At 34.8% G+C, this 12203-nt stretch overlaps 3 protein-coding genes across 5 annotated transcripts in view; 1 reads left to right on the forward strand and 2 right to left on the reverse strand.

Annotated features, from left to right (window-relative positions):
* The window catches only part of LOC105312314 (TNF receptor-associated factor 5-like), a 10797-nt gene extending 6689 nt beyond the window's left edge, over positions 1–4108 (reverse strand). The window contains exon 1 of one of the 2 annotated variants that reach the window (XM_011404860.2): positions 3795–4108. In XM_011404860.2, the coding sequence (XP_011403162.2) occupies positions 3795–4076 (282 nt within the window). In that variant the 5' untranslated portion in view covers positions 4077–4108. Of the gene's footprint in view, positions 1–3091 lie in introns of both variants that reach the window. The other variant, XM_019995045.1, reaches the window with a different exon arrangement.
* LOC100637791 (carbonyl reductase [NADPH] 1-like) overlaps positions 1–5223 on the forward strand; it is an 18165-nt gene extending 12942 nt beyond the window's left edge. Inside the window, exons 2-4 of one of the 2 annotated variants that reach the window (XM_019995048.1) lie at positions 4362–4519; positions 4662–4740; positions 4797–5223. In XM_019995048.1, the coding sequence (XP_019850607.1) occupies positions 4362–4519; positions 4662–4740; positions 4797–5077 (518 nt within the window). In that variant the 3' untranslated portion in view covers positions 5078–5223. The remainder of the gene's footprint in view (positions 1–4361; positions 4520–4661; positions 4741–4796) is intronic. The other variant, XM_019995047.1, reaches the window with a different exon arrangement.
* Positions 5151–12169, reverse strand: LOC105312319 (harmonin-like). The gene is made up of 20 exons (XM_019995044.1): positions 11964–12169; positions 11788–11855; positions 11470–11553; positions 11358–11417; positions 11168–11238; positions 11011–11084; positions 10201–10309; positions 9520–9544; positions 9389–9458; positions 8562–8635; positions 8089–8173; positions 7964–8023; positions 7844–7900; positions 7285–7782; positions 7007–7038; positions 5866–5962; positions 5726–5779; positions 5560–5662; positions 5374–5483; positions 5151–5320 (listed from the first exon to the last, which is right to left on the reverse strand). Exons 1-20 carry the CDS (start codon positions 12072–12074, stop codon positions 5279–5281), a joined length of 1884 nt encoding a protein of 627 aa, XP_019850603.1. The 5' UTR covers positions 12075–12169; the 3' UTR covers positions 5151–5278.
* Positions 12170–12203: the final 34 nt, after the last annotated feature.

The raw sequence follows: 12203 nt of genomic DNA on the forward strand, positions 1-12203 counted from the left end.
ATTTAAGAAAAACTTTGTGTGTACCGTATAACACTTTATTTTGGCAGTGCTTTATTTTGGTGATTTTGCTGTAAAATTGTAATTGGTGGTTTTTAATTTGGTGGTTTTTAATTTGGTGGTTTTTGTGTACACATGCATTACTGAGCATGCGCATTAATGATTGGCGGTTTTAATATTGGTGATTCTGCTTGCAAACCGCCAATCGCCAAATTAAAGCGCTATACGGTATTGCAATGCATTTTATAAACATGAAATATTTTAAGGTGACTTTAATTTAGCAAAATTTAAAAAAAGTAAAATTAAAAACCTGATAGTAGCACATGTGTAAAATGAACACATAACAATTAAAAATTTTAATAATAAAGGCAGTAAAATATTCCAATTCTAACATAATTTAACTATTTAACTAGCAATATTATAATGCTTAAAGTTACATATTTAAGCAAAAACAATTTGTACACTTTAAAATAAGACACTAAATGTACAAGACATTTGCACTACTTGCTAAGATTTAAAGTTGTTCCTTATTTCCTGTTTGTATAATCCTTGATGCTCCCACTAGCCATGGCTTTGTCTTTGATGTAACCTTCACACTGACTCTGAAGTACAGACTATCATCTTTAAGATACTGACAATTAGTAACTGGTTTGTACTTTAACTCTTCATGTGATATGAACTTTGAGGGACCCCATCCACCGCTTGCAATGCTACCTTCCCTCACTCTTTGCTTAGATACATCTGGTGCTGATCTATTATATAATAAGGTACGTGTCCAATGATTCTTATCCTGCAATTGATTCAGTAGTTCTATAGTAACTTCTCCTTGAAATGGCCACCCCAAAATATCATCATATTCTCCTGCCATGAGGTTAATGGAGCAAGAGATGTGTGTACCTTCACCAGTACCAGTACCGTTAGGATAAACACGTAGTAACATCTTATATCCTCCTGGTGATGTGTAGAAGCCTGGGCTGAACCATGTCATATTTCCTTCTTTCTTCTTAGTAAATTGATTTAGTTTCCACACTTCATTTGATGCTATTAATGGATTTCTCAGCTTTAATGATTTTATTGTTTCTATTGCCAATTGTAGATGTTGTTTTATCTCTTCTTCATTATGTTTCTCTTGTTCTTCTCTCTTCATTCTCTTAGTACATCCAACAGTATTGTATTCACATGGTATGATAGCTTTAGGGCAGGTCTCATTGTGTAATGCTAGTGAACTTTGTGGCATTTTCTCATCGCAACCTTCATTACTACATTGGATTGGGAGGTCAGGACACTCATCAAGATGATTTCGGCTTGTTATCAGTTGGTGTGTGGCTCTTCGCTTGCAATACTGACAGTTAACAATTCGCTTAGGACAGTCGTCTGTCAGATGTGTCTCCAGTTTACTTCTCCTCATCTTCATTCCACATTTATTAGTACAAGGTACCTGTTGATAGGTACAGCTATTATTAAGATGAGTAACGATATCATTAATAGTCCCCATCCATTGGCACCCACTATCAGTGTTAGTGCAATAAACCTCAAGTGACTTTATTCCCCTTTCTGCTCTTCCATCTTTGAAGTACTTTCCTTCTAGTGAGCTACGACAAGTTGGGCAGATAAACCCTTGGCCCTTCCTCTTTAGTGTATCCAGACAGCTCTTACAGTATATCTTGTAGCAACAGGTAACTTGTTGAGGATCCCGTGCTACCAGTGTACAGATATGGCATTGATACTCATTGGGAGGATCACCATCAACAAACTTATAGCTATAACCACCATATTGAGCACCATTAGCAGTAGCCATTCTAGATCATGTCATGTGAGAGTTTATGCTGTTATAACCTTATTAAGGCTTACAGTTTACATTTCTTGAGGTGATGATAGTCCAGTGACTATAAAGCATAAGCCATTAAGTGCTTTATGCTGCCATTGTAGGATTACAGGGTTTGTTTGCCATTTTAGCACTATTATTTATAGCCAAACTATGTATGGTATAATTATAATCATAATACGGTGTCGACTTTATTTCAAACAAGCTTTGTGCTAGAATATCACACTATAAATTGTAGTGAGTTTAGTCTCATTTATTTGCAATTTTTAACTTTAGATTTTTGTTGTTACATGTATTTGTATCAACAATGGAAAAATTTAAAATGTTCATTTATATTTAAATTAAATTTTTGCTTTATTTAATTTAATGTACAAAATGTTATACATGGAATAAAAGTCTAATTATCTAGCTGAAATTTTTTTTATTATAATTTAAAGCCACTCAAATAAGCTTTTGGGGCTGATGCTAGTGCTGGCAGGTGGTTCATTAAGTTTTTTATTGCAATATGCATGTAATTAAATAATGTATCAAATGCAGATGGGAATAGAAAATCTATTTCTATAGTTGGAATGGCCTAATGCTCATAAAAATTGATAGGGATAATATATATAGGCAACTTATATAGTGACTATTAATATTATAGAATTGGATTTTTGCATGGAAAATGCACTTCTATTAAATTTTTATTTTACATGTGATTTGTTTTGTAGCATTTCCTGTACTCTAATATCTGTTTGTAGTTACCTCATTTTACATGATACCATTATGTACCCATTAGATTACAATTTCATATTCATAAATTAAATTTTAAATAATTTTTTATTATTGGATAAATCTAAAATCTAAAACTGTTATTAATATATCCTACTCAGCTTTAATATTTAAATTTGATAACAGCCATGTATTAGTCCTTTTTTACCAGCCATAGTTTTGTCGTTGATCTATGATTCACACTGACTCTGAAGTACAGGCAATCATTTTTAAGATACTGACAGTTATACAATGACCTGTCATGAGGCATGGACCTATGACTTATTTGAATAGCTGCTTTTCTCACCTGATGATAACCTAATTCACTTTGTGATATGAAGTCAGGTATATCCCTAAGTTTTGAGCTTATATCTTTTTGCACTCTTTCCTTGAATTCATGTGGAGTTGCTTCATAATAAGAAAGAACTACCTTCTTATGATTCCTATCCTCCAGTTGATTCAGTAGTTCTATAGTAACTTCTCCTTGAAATGGCCACTCCAATGTATCATCATATTCTCCTGCCATGAGGCCAATGGAGCAAGAGACGTGTGTACCTTTAGCTTCCTTATAACCATTTGGACAAACATGTAATTCCATTTTATATCCTCCTTGTAAAGTGTAGAAGCCTGGACTCTGCCAAATTCCATTGCTTTCTTTCTTTTCTGCAAACTGGCTTAATTTAAATACTTCATTTGATGCTATTAATGGATGTTTCTTCTCTAGGGCTGCTTTCAGAGTTTCTGTTGTCACCTGTAGTTGTTTTTTTGTCATCTGCAGATGTACTTTTGTTGATTCTTCATTGTGCTTCTCTTGTTCTTCTCTCTTCATTCTCTCATCACATCCAACAGTATTGTATTCACATGGTATGATAGCTTTAGGGCAGGTCTCATTGTGTGATGCTAGTGAACGTCGTAGCATTTTCTCATTGCAACCTTCATTGCTGCATTGGATTGGGAGGTCAGGACACTCATCAAGATGACTCCTGCTTGTTATCAGTTGGTGTGTGCCTTTTCGTTTACAAATCTGACAGTTAACAATGCGCTTAGGACAGTTATTTGTCAGATGTGTCTTCAGTGAACTTTTCCTAATCTTCTCTCCACATCCATTAGTACAAGGTACCAGTTGATAGGGACAACTATTAAGATGAGTATCAATTGATGTATCAGTTTCATTAATAGTTCCCTGCCACTCACAACCCTCCTCACTGTTAGTACAGTAAACCTTAAGGGATATGATCTCACGATTGATGCCACCATCTCTGAAGTAGTTGTCATTGATTGGCTCTCGACATAAAGGACAATTTTTACCTTGTAGTTGGTCTAGACAGCTTTTACAAAATCTGTTTGAGCAGCAGGTAACTTGATGAGGATCACGTAGTACAAGGTGACAAATGCTGCATTTTAATTGATCCCTAGGCTCACCATCAATGAACTCATAGTCGTACCCACTGCATCCTTTATTATCAGGAATCGATGAAAAGTCAGTGGCTGTTGCAGTAGCCATTGAGTATTGCAGGGTGTGTCTGTTTACTGTAACTGGTTGCTATGACATCTTTAGACTATGAATATGCTATATTAATATTAATGTAATTAAAAGCTACTGCCAGCTGCATTAAACAAATATTTTAACTGCATTTTGCATTGTTTGATACTTGATATTGTACTGAACAATTGTATAAATTTTTAATTAAAATTAAAATTTATTTTATTAAATTTATTTTTTGGTAAAATTGAACAATTATATCTTTATAATTCTTGCATATTATAATTGTATCATTTTATACAATAGCTCCTGACTTGGAACAAGCCACTGTTACCATGGCTACCAACTTCACAGCTACTCTAAATATTTCTCGTGCTTTCTTCCCTCTCCTGCGTCCTGGAGCTCGTGTTGTTAACGTTGCATCATTCACTGGGAAACTTAGTAAATATGGACCAGCTGTAAAGGTTAGGAGTGCACTCTGTAATTTTGATAAACTTGTTAAATATAAATGGGCATATTCTAGTGTATGTACATTCAGAAAATGATGAAATAGAAAACTCAATAAAAATTAAATACAATGACATCAAAATTATATCCTTTATATAGGCTAAATTCACAGATCCTAATCTGACTCAGGCTGGCCTAGTATCATTGATGGAAGAATACATTTCTGTTATCAGAGAAGGTACATTATGAACTATTTCATATTACTAATGTAGATACACCATACATTTAAAACAGGTAAAGCTAGTGAGCTAGGCTGGAACAATACCAAGTATGGTACAAGCAAAACAGCAGTCATTGCCCTCAGCAAGATACATGCTAAAGAGCTTGCAGCTTCTGACAAGGAAGACATATTGGTTAACAGCTGCTGTCCAGGTTGGGTGAAGATGGACATGGCTGGGGACAGAGCTCCCCTGACTCCTGATGAAGGAGCTGTCACACCAGTCACTTGTGCTCTGTTGCCCCCTGGTAGTCCTAATGGAGAGTTCTGGAGGGATCAAAAAGTTTCTGAATGGTGACCTTTCTAAATCACAGTGATCTTAATAAACTTTAATTAATAGTTTATCTGAAACTGGCTAGGCTGCCATGTAGTGATTTGATAGCTAGTTATAGCTTTTTTATTTCAAAAAATTAGTTTTATACCATGTTATTAAAACTATAAAAACAGGACAGTGTTTGTAGCAGCTTCAAAAAAGTTTTAGAAGAGGCAAAGTTCTTGGCTATGGCTCAGGATTGACAGCAACAACAAGGTCAATAGACCCCTGTACATAACACAAAATAATTTATAATTTTTTAGAACCTTTTGTTCACTTACCGAGCGTGAGTCCATTGCTCTCTTGAAAGCTTCTCCAGCTTCATCATGTGACACATCAACGAGACTAACACCATCACATGCCAGCACCTGATCACCAACATTGAGTTTACCTTTATAATAGAAAATAATAAAATGATTATAATTATTGTCTTTTTATATTTTTCTTCTCTTTCTCTTTTATAATACCATAGCTATGAGCTGCTCCTCCTTCAATTATTCTTGATATTATTATTTTTGGTCCAAGTGGTGTGTCCCTTCCTCCTCTTATTGCCAACTTCAGTGGCCCACTCTATTGTCAAAGTTAAGGGAAACCATTTCAAGAGTATCTTCACCCAAAATAAAAGGTACTGACTTTTGGTATTGTGTGGTGTTGTACCTGCCTTCCTTCCAATATATCCTGACTAAACTGCATGTACATGAATTATGATGGTAACAATAATGTTATAATGATGTTTGTATGTGCATGTACATGTATGCATTTTAATTGCTTACAGTAAGATTGCTAGGGTGAATGTTGCTTCCACTAGTACGTGTGTTGACAGTATCAGTGCTGGCATTGGCTTTCATGCTGCCTGGTATGATCTGTATACTGTTGGTAGAGGATTAGAAATAATTTTTATTAATGATGAAGATAAAGCAATGTTAATGTAGGTAGGAGAGATGAGGAAATAAAATAGGAAATCAAGTAGGACAAGAATTTAATGAAATGCATCAATTAGGCATGTTTTTGATTTTTAAAAGTTTCTCCAAAATTATGCCAAAGTCCCTGTACTATAGTATAGGGATTTTGGCCAAATTTCGCCAAAAATTAAATAAAAAAATTCTCAATTTTATTATGTTTTCTAATATGTATACATGCACTTATGTTGTGTAGAAAGTTTGAGCTGATTTCGATCAAAAATGAATTTTTTTACAAATTTTTAAAGTTGCTCCAAAATTATGCCAAAGTCCCTTATATAGTACAGGGACTTTTTGCCAAAAATTAATATGAAGGAATTCTTCATTTTATTATGTTTTCTGGTACGTATAAACGTTCTTATGTTGTGTAGCAAGTTTGAGTCGATTCCGACAGAGATTGGATTTTTTATGAATTTTTAAAGTTGCTCCAAAATCGGGCCAAAGTCCCTGTACTATTAGTAACGCGGTAGCGTTACTAAGTAGGATTCACCCCCAAACAAAATGGCTGCCACGACTTTTGCAGCCTTGCTATATAGTACAGGGATTTTGACCAAATTTCGCCAAAAATTAAAATAAGAAAATTTTTCAATTTTATTACGTTTTCTGATGCATATACATATATGGTACTTATGTTGTCTAGAAAGTTTGAGCTGATTCTGATCAAAATTGGTTTTTTGCGAATTTTAAAGCTGCTCAAAATCGGGCTAATGACCCTGTACTATAGTGCAGGGTATTTTGTCAAAAATGAATAAGAGAAGATTTTCTGTTTTTACAATTCTTTTTGATACACATACATGTACTTATGTTCTAATTAAATTCTATTGCAATAACTTTCAAGTGCAATTTTCAAAATAATATGCAACTAAACTGTATATGACTCAACTCTCTGAATATTGCATGTACATGAATTATCAAAGATCAAGTTATGTCTATGCCGTGTGTAATCAAATCTTACTTGTCATCAAATATTGGGTGTCTTGCCGGACTCTAAATCAAAACATGAAACAAATCAACAACTCACAAATTATGTGATGACTAGTTTATTATCAGCGAAGCCAATCGAGAGAGCACTAATGACTGTAACTGCAAGGCATCTTTTAATGATTGGGCTTTAGCAAAATACATATGCATGTTGCAGTATTATAAAAGTACATATATTAACACTGTCAGCTTTTTGTCAACTTTTTAAAATTCATCTTTATTGAAGTATGCACTATTTATACTAGTACTTACTGTTTTGTTTCCTCCTGGTTTCTTAAGTGCTGAAGTTTGTCTCCTCAGTACGACTGGTTCCTCCTGTGTTGGTGACATGTCTCTACCCTCAACCGTTGCTCGTCCAAGTGGTGCAACCGGCTCTTCAGACGAGTCACGTGAAGGCCTCATTAGCGCGGCATCAAAATCATGTGATTCTTCTACGTCAAAGTCGGTCCCAAGTCCCATGAGTGTCGGCATTGGTAGTGTGCGCCCATGCCCAAATGTAGCTGGAGCAATGGTGGGCATGAAGCGAGACTGCTCCACGTCAGAGTCAGTCACTGATACTCGATTGACTGATGTCTGTTTTGTCATTTTTCTTTGATTGGGTGGAGAGCGGGTCCTTAGCTCAAAGTTGCTGTCGTGGTTCTGTCTTGTCCTGTTTCCTCCGTGAGAGGAGGAGAGGGCGTGTACATCAAAATCAAAATAAGCTCCTCCTTCTTCTCCTCCTTCGTAATCAAATGAATTACGAGCTGAACCCTAATTAATAATAATAATAATAATAATAAGTATAATTATTATATCATATTACTGTATGTACCTCATCAACTCTTATAGTTAACATAAGCACATCACTTGAACGAAGTATCCTAGTTGCCTATAGAAGATAAATATTATCATTTTCTCTCTCTTTCTCTCTCTTGCTATAGATTTTCTCTACCTCATTCAGTGTTTTTCCAAGAAGGCTAGTCTCATTAACATGTATAATCTCATCACCACGCTGTTTGAAAGAGAAAGAAAAAGAGACAAAAATTAAAGAAGAGAGAGAGTGTCAGTTTGACTTACTTTTAGGCCAGCAATATCAGCAGGTGAGTTTGGAGTAATGTCACGTATTAAAACACCACCATCAATAGCTGAGCTTGCCTTCACACTACACATGATGTACATATCATAATGATAACTGAATATTGACAGTTTACATTTGTATTGTGTCTCTCTATGTTGATTAACTCTGTGTCTATGTTTTGCCTGTGCCTTACCGTTTGATTATTTTTATCATTTTGGGGAAATGTGATTTTAATGAGACATTATGTACATGTATGTACGTATGTACACATACATATGCTCATGTTTGTGTGAGACTGGCCATGTGTGTGTATTGTAATGTAGCAACATCATTTCTTTGATGTCTAGTGGTAGTATGTGGTCATAATGAAGCTTAATGTTCCTGTTTTATTTGTAAGAAATACAAACTGTTGCCTTCACTCTAACTTAGTTTGTCAATTTATATGCACAATGGGTATTCTGATTATTCTTACGATGCTCCTAGTGTTTCATTTTCACTGAGAGTCACTTGGATCCTCCTTGTACTTTGAATTGGTCCATGTACACCCTAAAAATAAGACATACCCTCTTAATAATACATACCCTATTAATAATACATACCCTATTGATAATACATACCCTATTTATAATAGATACATACCCTATTTATAATACATGTACATACCCTATCAACAATACATATACACTTCATTTGGTACACCCTATAGTGCATCATGCCTATTGTGTCAGACATACATATGTTAACATGCATGACATGCCCACATGAATTAGTAGTGTCCCTCTTTATGGTAATGTGATGAGATAAGAGGCCAGTGGGTGGGTGTACACAGCATATTCAAGACATATTGGTAGCTATGAGAAGCATCTAGATTGATAAGGAGTTCAAAGTGTTTCCTATATTGTGTTAATTCCCTCTATTATAACTTGACCATATTTAGATATAATTGTGATACACCTTAATATCTAAGACTGCCTACTTTATACTAATCAATGCTTACACACACAGCTCTGATTACATTATGTGTTATGAAATCCAAGAGAGTACACGCTATTTACTGATATAAATAATATAATTTTATTTGCACTCTTCATGTCAAAATTGTTTCTTTTTTTTATACATGTCTGTACTATGCACTTTGAGCTCCATTAGTAGTGAGACCATTCTTAAGTTCAAAAGGAAGCTATGAGTATGGTCTGTTATTATATAAACCAGACAGTAGCATAATGAATGGTACGTGGCTCTAATAAGCATTCTTAACATTTTAATGTAAAAGTGTAACCACAAAAACCGTACACTTACAATTCTAGTGGTAGGACGCCAGGGATCCTTCTCTACCACTTCCCTCCATACAACCATGTTGCTTCCAGACCTTTATAAGTACATACACATATACACACTTAGTTATTAATGGGCCATTGCTTAGCACTTACGGTTTCTCAGGAATCAGTCCAACAACTAAAAAAAGAAAGAGATTGATAATTTATGTCCACGTGCCTTTTGGCATTGTATTATATCAACATGTAGGCTTTTTGTTTGTGTTTGTTAGTGAGTGGGTGAAATGATAGCGGTGCTATATCTATCAATTAGACATTTTTTGTGTAATAAATGACCTATCATGACCTCACAGCATTTTTTGACACTTTTCTTTACTACTGGCAGTCTCTCTCTGTCTGTTATGACTGACTCAGTCACTTGTATGGGCTGTTACTCATCCTCCATCAGTATAATCACACACATTGTGTTTATCATTTATGGATCAGTTACAGGAAGTATACATCTGAGTCTACTGTCAGTAACTACAGCAACCATAAGTGGAGTAAGTGTCTCCTTTAGACAAGTCTAGTGTGACCACATTTGATTGTTGGCTCTAATTAACTTTGATATTTATTTAATGCGTAATGTAATGCCTGCACCTATGTCTGTAGTATGTCTATGTCATAGTGGGTAGCATATTTGTGTTTTGAGTCATTCAAGTATGTCTGAACTGTCTTTGTGGTCTCATGCTCTTTGTTAACATTAGCATAACTACATGTATGCATCATCAGTAATGATATATGCATCAAGAATATGTATTGTATGTACATGTACATGTACTAGTGTCCATGTCCTACCTTTAATAGCAAGTACTAGGGATTTCTTTTGCTTCACGAGGCTCACAAATTCTTCGTGTGTGCACTCGGACAGGATTAGCCCATTTAACCTCACAATCTGGTAGCCGGCCTAAAATGAATGATACACATGATAGTGCCTGTTGTGTTGTTGTTTTAGAATAGAAAAAGTAATCCTATAGCTGACGTAATGTACGTACAATGTATCACATATAAATTACAATAGATAACGTTGAAATAATTACTCAGTAGGTTTTTTTTACCATACTTTACTTGTATTTTTCTTTTATAATTATGATACCTTGTCCAGCCACAAAATAAAGTAATTAATGATAATAATATGGCTTAGTTTTATAAATATAATTAAATCGGACGTCAAAATACTCCTTTTTGGTGGCTTAAGGGAGTCATAACAAGTTTTTTACTTGGTTTCTTTCAGTGGGGGCCATTGAGTATTACCTCACCTTGAAATACTTAAAGACTTTAAACCTTAACATTTAATTGCTAATCCAAATTTTAGATACTACATTGTCGTTATTGTTTATACTTTTATAGCATAATCTCTCATGCATTATGATACCTTCATTACCTTGTACATGTACTTATACACTTGAATACTGGGGGGCCCGTAAATATTTTTAAATTTCTTCAATGTTTACCCCCTGTCAAAAGTTATGATTTTATTTCCAGTCTGAGTGTATGTGTGAAATTATTATTGGTTGCTGTGGTTTCTTGTTATAGTATCCAGTGCCAAGTGTTCATTGTTATATTTAATAAGGTACAAACTGCTTTTGTAGAGCATCCCATTATTACCTTGAGGTTGGCTTGGGCTGCTTTTGAAGACCTTGAAACGTTTGTTACAAATATGCCACAGCCAAATTCTTTGCCTATATAATGACAGTTATGAGATTAATGTCTATGAGCATAAGGTATTATGATCATGTATGATTAATGTCAGGCTATTGCATACCTCCTCTTACAGTGAAACCAAAGGAATGACTGGCTCCTTGTAACTTCATCCGAATTACTTTCCTTTCAAAACTAATAGAGAAAACAAGACAGTTAGTAAAAGCGGCTCGTTTAAAGACTATTTGACATTCCATCCCTTTCTCTCCTTCTCTCTATCCTTCTTCTCTATAATAGTACACTGTATTCCTTACCTAGGTATGTGAGGTACTAAGGATTTGTATTCCCCTCTTAGTCTCCTTGGTATCAGTGGACTGTATAAGATAGCAACTTATTGGGCATATGCTCTGAGTGTGTTAGTAATACCTTATGTATTTGTACAATATCCTTTTTTCTGGATGATCTAATAAGTTTTTGAGGTCATCCATGAGATCCTCTACAATGTACGAGCTGTTTAGAATTAAAAGAGGAAACTGAATTTGAAATCATAAATAAAGTCGATAATATTGTCATTTGTTATTTTGAGTCAAGTGCTTTATGTTTTATTATGATCCATAGGGCATCTTTTGCAATGATAACTTAGTTCAAGTTTAAATCTTTTGGCATGCAGTGATCCAAGAATATTAATGCATGTATTTTTATGGTTTGTGTACATAAGGGCTTGGTCTTATTTCTATTTCTGACCTTTCAAATCTCTTTAGACTCTCAACCAATGCGTCTCTCTCTTGCTGGTCCTCCAAAGCTATTTGAACCTGCAGTTACCATAAGAAAAATTTGTATTATTTAAAGATATTAGTAGCTCTAATAAGCTATTATACATGTTATTGTTAGGGAGCCACACCCCATTAGACTATGCTTACTGCTCTCCTAAATTGTGCAATCACAGTCTTGCTGCCATCAGAATAGTTGCTTGGCATTGGGAGAGCATTTTTAGTTGCTAGTTGACTGTCATTCTGCAGGTACACCGCCATTTATTTGCTGAATGTAGCTGGATGTAGTCTACGCTCCAAAGGACTGTTGTTTTGCGTTTCAAAACAACAAAGGTGTGGCTCATTAGGAATTATTATGATATTCATGCTCAAACCACAACCTTAGCTTAG

The sequence above is a fragment of the Amphimedon queenslandica genome, unplaced genomic scaffold (assembly GCF_000090795.2).
Source record: "Amphimedon queenslandica unplaced genomic scaffold, v1.1 AMPQUscaffold_13456, whole genome shotgun sequence".
Taxonomy (NCBI): Eukaryota; Metazoa; Porifera; class Demospongiae; order Haplosclerida; family Niphatidae; genus Amphimedon; species Amphimedon queenslandica.